Raw genomic sequence first — 9,558 nt, 5'->3', positions numbered from 1 at the left:
AATACTGGCACTTTTTTTTCTAGCTTTTCGATGAACCAGTATTATTTACGGACACCTAACAATGCTGCAAGAGCCCCTCATTTTCTTGACTCTTATTGTTAACTTAGGTAGTCTATTAACTATTAAAGTAATTTATGAGCCATAAAATTTGAACATTTTATGTTTTTTTATTAAAAGTAATATTTTGAGACAATAACAATTTCAAAGCTTTTCCTTCTTTCGTGATATTGGTCTTTCCAATCTTTTCTGTCTTTATGTAAATAAGGAGATGAAATTAATTCAGATATTATTGCATATTAAAATAAACAAACCAGCTTTAAGACAAATTTGACCAGCTAGCCCAGAGCTAAAGGAAAACTATTTAGGTGGGAGTTAAAACGGAGCTCCGCTGAAAAAAATAAATATTAAAAGCCAGCAGCTACAAATACTGCAGCAGCTGACTTTTAATATTAGGACACTTACCTGTCCTGGAGTGTAGTGCCGTCCGCAGCAGAGGACGAGCGATCACTCATCACTCTGCTGCCCCCCCGCCATCCTCGGTGAGGGAACCAGGAAGTGAAGCGCTTCGGCTTCACTGCCCGGTTCCCTACAGCGCATGCACGAGTCGCGCTACGCCTGCCGATTGGCTCCCGCTGTGTACTGGGAGCCGAATATTCCCAGAACACAACGGGGGGACGGGGGATGGGAGGTGACGTAATGTCCGCAGTCTGCCAGAGACTGTGTGTCCGGAAGTGGGTGCAAATACCTGTCTTTAGACAGGTATCTGCACCCCCATCCCCCTGAAAGGTGTCAAATGTGACACCGGAGGGGGGAGGGTTCCGATCAGCGGGAGTTCCACTTTAGGGTGGAGCTCCGCTTTAAGGTTAAAAGATATTCATGGATATCCATTGGTCTACGCTTAAATTCTTGATGCTCTCAACGTGATCTTATGTGGTCAATGGTAAGGAAATCCATGGCATTATAAGTTGAGTGGAGCAATGATCTAATTCTACAACATGTAAGAGAGGGGGGTAATACGTTTATGATAGGATACGACCTGCTAATTTGCATATGTTGACTTGCTGTACGATAGTTAAATAATCAATAGATATAGTAGGTTTTTATTCATTTTTGTATGTAATTCAAAGTGCTTAAACCAGACTAAATCTGTCTCTGTCTTTGTATATCTGGTTACGTATTCTGTGTATTTTTTGTTGAATAATGGGACAGTGACCTAGTAGGATCCTACTTACTAACCTGCCCATGATAAAATGCCTTTTAGAAAGATCTTGAGTTTTAAATGTTCATCAATTACTATATTTTTTGGAATAACAGAAGGATATCTTGGTTAACTTAGCAGTGCTGGAGTCAATGTGTCGGGGATGTGATAATTAAATGGATATGGGCAATATTGGCTATGCCAAAGATAACTTATTTCTGACAGATGAATGCATCTAATAAATGTGACATACAGTAGACAATATTTGTACTGTGCTTTGGGAGTGGCTGTCTAGACATGTTTAAATATCTAAGCTGGCATCCTACTGTAAATGGATAGATGTACCCTATATTTTCCCTATAATAAAGAACTATTTATTTCTTGACATCTGCATGAACAAATGGATATATATTTGATAAAATCCTCTATACATTTCACATAAACTGCTCTAATCACTGTGCCTATTGCAACAACCTTTTTTTTCCCCTTACAACTGTATACAATGTAAAAATACAAGTCTTGTGGAACAGCTACTGGCAGCTTCAGTAAAAAGAAAGGAATGAATTTTAATATATACAGTAAAACAACCCCCAAACAAAATTAATTAGAAAATTAACTAATGAAACTCATAAAATGCTACACATGCTGCATCAATGCGTAACCAATCCATAATTTTCGTAAAAAAAAAAAAAAAAATCTACTAAAGATACACAAAATGCATACATATATTTATGCATTCAATATTCCCTGTCTGCTGGAATGTTATAGTTAGTTACACTTATTAGTGACTAACATGGTTCATTGCTTTTCACTAATACACCAAGTTCCCTTTTTTTTAAAGAGACAAGACAAACTGAAACCCTAAGCAGGAGAATACTGCTGAAAAATAATAATAATAATAATAATAAAAAAGGAAACAAAATTAATTTAAAACATATTCAATAGCATAAAAAAACAGCAACACATTTTATAATAATAAAACAATCTGCATAACATAAAGAGAAATTGCACCACGTCTAGATAAATAAAAATGGAACCAAAATGCCCAAAAAAGAAACTCTATGGAATGCAATGTATCAATGCCCGAGTGTTCGATATTTACTGTTACTATGTAAAATATCTCTCTGAAATTGCTCTAGTTGTTTTTTTTTTTTTATTATTATTATTAACAGATAAAAATAATATATTGTCCACTCTGAAGAAGTCCTAACAAAACAATAAAGATATAGATAAGTTATTTTCTCTAGGGTCTTCCGACAACATACTGTGCAATGGTGCACCCAACAGGTAAATTAGATCCTTACAACAATCTCCTGCTGATCAAGAATTGTCAACTATATGACCATTTGCAGATAGTCTAGCCAACTACACAAATCTTGGCGTCTGTGATAGTCATTAACAACCCAAGCATTGCACAATCTTTATTACAACAGGTTATGTAACTTGTACAGGTAAGCTAGTTAACTGCACTAAATTGGAGAATGAAGGAAAAGGACTGCTTCTGGGGCACATATTATGGTGATCAAGTCTCACCCACAAAACATGGCCCTCTTTCTCATATGCTGGAAGTTAAACACTGAAAGTGTTCAAATGGTTCTTGTGGTACTTACATCTGTTTTCCTGTTCTGGAATGCAGTGATGGAAATCGAATAGGTCCTATAAACAGGACAGCTGAGTTGTTTTACTAAATATCACTGTACTTTGCACAGAAAAATCTTGTGTCATTGGCAGAGGTTGAATCTTAGATTGAATTGGTTCATAAATATATTTAGTGATCACTTTAATCAACTATTTTGCTACTATAGCACTAGTGACCCTTATATTCACCATAACCCCGAACACCACGATTTTTAGTTTTTACTGATCAAATTAAAGTGATTGTAAACCCTGTACTACCACTTTTACCTATTTGCACAGTTTAGGAGATATTCACTGTATCCGTATGTGCCAATGTCATCGGCACATGCACACTGAAGAAACGGCTCGCTTGTGACGTTTTTTCAGTAGCTGTGCTGTGACTGGCAGCTCCCGAATGCATGAGGTCATCGTGGCTCCAGCCAATCACATCGACAGAGCCCGCAAACCTGGAAATAACTCCGGGAGACATGTTGCCGGTCACAGCAGTGTACGGGGACCACTGCAACAGCTTCGATCTAAGGCAAGTATTTAATGATGAGCTAGTTCATTATGCCTTGGTTTTGCAGGTTGTTGTTTTTTGAGAGATTACAACAACTTTAAGTCAAATCTGTTCAGCAATTTCCTTTTCCTTTCTTCCGCAATGCACTGGGGGAGACACGGGGGCGGGGGGGGGGGGCACTTGAAATAGAATACTTGAAAGCTGTGTCGGCAGACAAGCTCTATCTTCAAAATTCATCATCTTTAAAAATATAATTTTAAAGAGAACTTCAGACAAAATACAACTGAAAATATTCTATAATGAACTCTGCACTATGTAACTGTACCTGTGTCTACGTAACTGTGTGTGGATCCACTGTTTGGAATAGAAGGGCTTCTCACGGATTCTTTGACCTGTAGCAAAAATGTAATCCCATCTACAAAACTACTTTACTACTGTGTGCTGTGGATAAAGATTTGACAATACATACATTGCAAGTCAATACAATAGTGTATAATAGCGCTCATAAAAGGTTTTCATTTCAAACCTGCAGTTGCTGTAAAATGATTTATAGCCTTCAGTACCCAAGTTCTACAGCTCATAATAAAAACATGAATACCAAGTGCTTGAATCTGACATGTGTATATGTGCTAGTAATTTGTAGCAAGACTGAAGTTCTCTTCTAAGTGAACATCCGATTTGGAGAGCAACTCAAAATTGGGAAATGATTGACCTGTTAATGATATTCCACAAATATTGCATCTATATCAAAATCAGATGATCTAGTCAAATTAATGTAAAGTACGCCTGTGCCTAGATTATGGACATTATAGTGTTTGCATATTATTAACAAGCAATAAAAAGCCTTAAACAATCCATCACTCATCTCTCCAGCTGCACGTTCTGTGAATTACAGGCAGTCCCTGAGTTATGAACATTCGAGTTACGAACGACTTAAACTTACGAATAGAGAGAGAAACAGGAAGTGAGAGGAAATCTACCCCTAGGAAGGGAAATTCACTCCCGTACGAGTTATAATGGGAAAAGTGTCTCCACTCAAGATTTATCACCAATCTTTGTTTCCATGACAACCCAAAATTTTCAAAATCTAAGTTTCTCAAGGACAATATTACAGGGGTGTTAGGCCTTCCCTATGCTATCCGAAAAACATAAAAAAAATTTACTTGTTCCGACTTACATACAAATTCAACTTAAGAACAAACCTACAGAACCTATCGTGTTCGTAACTCGGGGACTGCCTGTAATTCATCCTCAAAGATGAAGAACAACAAAGTCAGGTTTCAGTTGGTTTTGTAGTAGCTTACAAATATCTGCTGTGTGTTTCCTTTAGAGGGCTGGTAGACTGCCATGGAAAATAAATGGAGATGAGCTGTGGCATGTCTCTGTGAAATTTAATGATCAATTTCACTACAATGCCTATAGATACAGAGATAAATGAGGTCTTGTTTTAACCACTTAAGACCCGCGCTGTAGACAAAAGACGTCCACAGCGCGGCTCTCCAGTGCCGGGTGGACGTCCCTGGACGTCCTATTTGCATTCCCCGCGCACAGCGGGGAAAAACTGTGCCCGGTGCATCACTGAGAAGCCGATGCGCGTGCCTGGCAGCCGCGGTGTCCGCCAGGTACCCGCGATCGACGGTGACAGCAGGGACGTGGAGCTTTGTGTGTAAACACAGAGCTCCACGTCCTGTCAGGGAGAGAGGAGACTGATGCTATGTCCCTTGTACATAGGGACACAACATCGATCACCTCCCCCAGTCAGTCCCCCTCCACACACAGTTAGAATCACTCCCAGTTTTCACATTTAACCCCTTCCTCGCCCCCTAGAGTTAACCCCTTCACTGCCAGTCAAATTTATACAGTAATCAATGCATTATTAAAGCACTGTTCTCTGTGTAAACATGAATGGTGCCAAAATAGTGTCAAAAGTGTCCGATATGTCCGCCGCAATATCGCAGGCCTGACAAAAAAAAATAAAAAAATCGCAGATCGCCGCCATTACTAGTAAAAAATAAAATAAAATTCATAAATCTATCCCCTATTTTGTAGGCGCTATAACTTTTGCGCAAACCAATCAATATACGCTTATTGCGAATATTGTAGAAGAATACGTATCGGCCTAAAATGAGGATTTTTTTTTAAAAAAAAAATTGGGATATTATTATTATAACAAAAAGTAAAAAATTTAGTTTTTTTTTCAAAATTTTCTGTCTTTTTTGTATATAGCGCAAAAAATAAAAAACGCAGAGGTGATCAAATACCACCAAAAGAAAGCTCTATTTGTGCGAAAAAATGATAAAAATAAAATTTGGGTACAGTGTTGTATGACCGCGCAATTGTCATTCAAAATGCGTCAGGGCAGAAAGCTGAAAATTGGTCTGGGCAGGAAGGGGGTTTAAGTGCCCAGTAATGAAGTGGTTAAAGTGCTTTTGATGCTTATTTAGAATATGTAAATACTAACAGTTGGCACAGACAGACTTTAAGCTTTATATAAGAAAATGCAGCTATATTTTATGAAGTTCCATGTACTTCTGGGTGGGTCCGATGTTGTGTTGTTCAACTTTCCCTGTCTGCCTGCCTGTCTGTCTATGAAGGCTGTAACTTATAGCTGCAATATGCCTTTACTTCTAAGTTACAACTAGTTCATATGCAGTAGATTATTTTAAAGCATTATACTTCAACATGAACCTTTTATAAAGTTGTGTACTGCACAATGCCCTTTGCAGTTGACATCACCGAGCGTTTATTAACAGTGATGATGGGAAAATGCAAAGACCCACAGCAACCAATCAGAGCCACATTGACCTGAATAATGTCTGACATCATAGGTTATCGTACTTTGCAAATCATCTCTGCCTTGTGCACCAATATATTAAACAAGCCTGTATGTGCTTTGTACCCTGTAACACATGATACACACATACTGTACATTTCCAACACAGAAGGTAGTAGGAATCCCTTAAGAGCACTTCACATTAGGTATAGTTTTTAAAATGTTTCTATAATCTTCCAAACCTACCCTAACGTAAGATCCTGATGTAAAACTACAGAGTGGTACAAAGCTGTACTATAATGAAAAATGAAAATTGTGGCTTTATAGATCCTGCTACAAAACCGTATTGCAGTTTACTGTTTCTTATATGTATAGATTTATATATTTATAGATATTATATAGAAATACACAAACACGCTCAAAATCCCAAAGTGCAATACCCTATTAGTAGTGAAGCTGATAGTTTTATGCATAAAAAAACATTTGATACAGATGTAGTCAGACTTCTGCTCCTCTTCATGAACGCAAAATACTGAATGCAGGCCTTGCCCCACAATGCACCACTTACCATGGCAAGCAAGTCTGGCTGCATCAGTATGCAGACATACCATATAGTGAAGAAGTACCACCTTCCTAGACACATCTGAATAAATTGGTGAGCAAGCAGCACTATGTGACGAAGACAAATGTACTAATGGGATTTCAGTCAAATAATAAAGGATATGTTTAACAAAATGGTGCAATTACAATTAGAACCTATGAATTACACAGGCTCACAGAGCAAATGTTTAATTATCAAACCCTTGAAAAGGTGAGCTACAATGGAAATTGCCATTTTCGGTGGTCTAAAGGTTGTCAGTACTTTTGACACATTTTCAGTGATTTTCAAGTCTAACAATTATTTGCATCAATGGAGTTATAAATACTTATGTCTACTGTAAAGATCTGCCATTGTGACCTTTCCCCATTGACCTTCTACCCGTTCTACTGCTGTGCCTGACGGTGCATCAGAAAGAGCTCAACTGATATTCAGCAATAGGTGAAGATTGATGGTGGAGGTTTACACAAATGGGTCTATAAATATATAAATTGACACAAGAAGCACCCTGTTCACCTTTCACACCACGCCAAGTCAATATTTTTGAGTGAAACTTTGGTTAAATTTTCATGAGTTAAGGCTGAACTCCAGGCAAATGAAAAATACACAAATAAATGGAGCTAGGTAGTCATTAAAATTTATTACATGTATTTCTTTAATTCCAACTAGTGTCAAATCCTTTTAATTTACTTACCACTTACAATCCCCAGTACAGCCGGCTGGGAATTGGAAGGGCAGGACTGGATACCAATTAGGTTAGCTGCATATAAATAACCTGACAAGAAACAGGAGTTAAGCCCCATACACGCAGGCCGAATGTTGGATGACATTGGATGGTCAAAAAAAAAAAAAACAGCCAACATTTGGCCCGTGTTTGAGGCACTCAGTTCGACAGAAGCTGTCCATTTGGTCGGCTTTTGTCGGACGAGCATGTTGGAAAACCATTATATTTGTGTACTTGGTTGTATGCCAAGAGCTCAGCATTACCCATTTTTACAGAAGCCATTTCTAAGGTATGTTAAATAGTAATATTCATACATGATAGCATGTAGACATAGCTGCCTAGAATTCAATTATAATCATACATGCCGCTCAGTAGTGTCAGCAAACAGGTATAGTAATTTGGCTTAAATTTTGTGACAGCCTGTTAACTTTCTGATTAATGGCACCCATAGTGGCTTGACCGCAGGTAGTGCTGCTTTCTCAGGCACTTATTAACAGTGACTCGGTAAGAGGCTCTTTAATTTCATGACCTGATACAAAGAAAGAAAGTGCACTGAATCCATCCTAGACTGAAATGAATAGAATGCTCATTGTAGAGTTTACAGTACAGCCCTTGAGCATTACGCGCAAGTATAAATCAAAGAAAATACTAAACTTATACTGATACTTAAAACAGCCACAAAGCTGAACACCACCATTCACACAAGCTTATATGTGTGTGTGTGCGTGCGCGTGTGTGTATGCGTGCATGTGTTTGTTTTGCGCACTTGTGTATCCGTGTGTACACATATTTGACATGGCTAGGAATAATATATACATTAAAATCATTATAAAAAAAAAAAAATACCGCAACAAAACCAGAATTACCACAGCACAATACGGGCACCACGTTCCAAGACTTCGCATTGTGCCCATTACCAAACAAAATTTTGAGTGCAAAGAAAAAAAATAAAAGGAAAATTGGGAGTAGAACCTCACAAAGGATAAGGCTGCAGTAAGAATTTGACTTCATTGTACTCTTATAACCTATAAACCAATCCCTGAGAGAGGGGAGTATTGAAGAGGAGGTGAGATTCAACATTGTTGAACTATAAGCTGTAGATAAATGCTTTTGTTGTGCAAGTTTTTTTTTTTTGTGTCCTGAGGTGAAGAAAGTAGTTTATTTGCTTGTTGTCCTTTTGGAAGTATATTTTATCTTTTGATGAACTGGAGACAAACATGATGTATAGCAATTGAGGAATATGACTGCAAGAGACGGGTTTTGGAGATTTTCCAAAATACACAAGAGATGAATTTAAGGAGGTCTGATCCAGGACAGACTTTTATAGTTCTGTGACATTTAGTGTAGGGGGTTATGGTTTTATAGAGATATATGTATATGTATTTTCTATACAAAAGCAGAAGATTTCATGAAATCTGGAGGTAGAAAACGGAGGAAGTACTGAATTCTGAAGATCCAAGACAGAATCACCTGTAAAATTTTGGAGATCCAAAATAGATTTGTTAAGAGAATTCTGGAAATCCAAGAGAAAGGCAGCCAGGAAAAGTAGAAAGGACGTGTTCCTTATATTGGTAACTGGTATTTGTTCTGTTAGTTTAAAATAAGTTGTCTTAAACCACTTACAAATCAAAAACATAAAATAAAATAAAAAACGTTAAATGCAGGTAAGAAAAAGTTAATTTCCCAAAGTATTCCGGATTAGCAGAGGAAAAGTGCTAATGTCCAGTGCAAGTAGACTTAAGGGGAGCTTGCTGGGCTGATAGCAGGACTAGACGCGTCGGAGCGGCTGTAGTCGCTGACAGATCCGTTTCTAGAGCTGGCACCCCCTCGCCCTTTAAGCATGCTGGGCTGGAAATTGGCATGGCGGCGGGCATGCTTGGTCAGGTGGTCACTGCGCATAAAACGCTTTTCACAAATTGGACAGCAGAATTTCTTCTCTCCAGTATGAGTGCGGTAGTGTCGAGCAAGCTCGTCTGACCTAGCAAACTTCTTGTTGCATTCTTCCCAACTGCATTCGAAAGGCTTCTCACCTGTGAAAAACAGAAACAGAAAAAGGTTAGTGAAGGCAAATCTACATGTTTTTGGGTAAGAAAGGTGAGTTTAGAAAGACACAAATTAAGTACAATGC

The 9,558-nt window shown here is 38.1% G+C and overlaps 1 protein-coding gene across 1 annotated transcript in view; it reads right to left on the bottom strand.

Moving 5' to 3' along the window:
* Window positions 1–8,552: 8,552 nt before the first annotated feature.
* Window positions 8,553–9,558, bottom strand: part of KLF13 (Kruppel like factor 13) — a 112,647-nt gene continuing 111,641 nt past the window's right edge. The window contains exon 2 of the mRNA XM_040342821.1: window positions 8,553–9,460. Within this exon, the coding sequence (XP_040198755.1) occupies window positions 9,168–9,460 (293 nt within the window). The 3' untranslated portion in view covers window positions 8,553–9,167. The remainder of the gene's footprint in view (window positions 9,461–9,558) is intronic.

The sequence above is a fragment of the Rana temporaria genome, chromosome 3 (assembly GCF_905171775.1).
Source record: "Rana temporaria chromosome 3, aRanTem1.1, whole genome shotgun sequence".
Lineage (NCBI taxonomy): Eukaryota > Metazoa > Chordata > Amphibia > Anura > Ranidae > Rana > Rana temporaria.
Note: the sequence above shows the minus strand (reverse complement) of the source record. Positions and strands in the feature narration are given on the sequence as shown.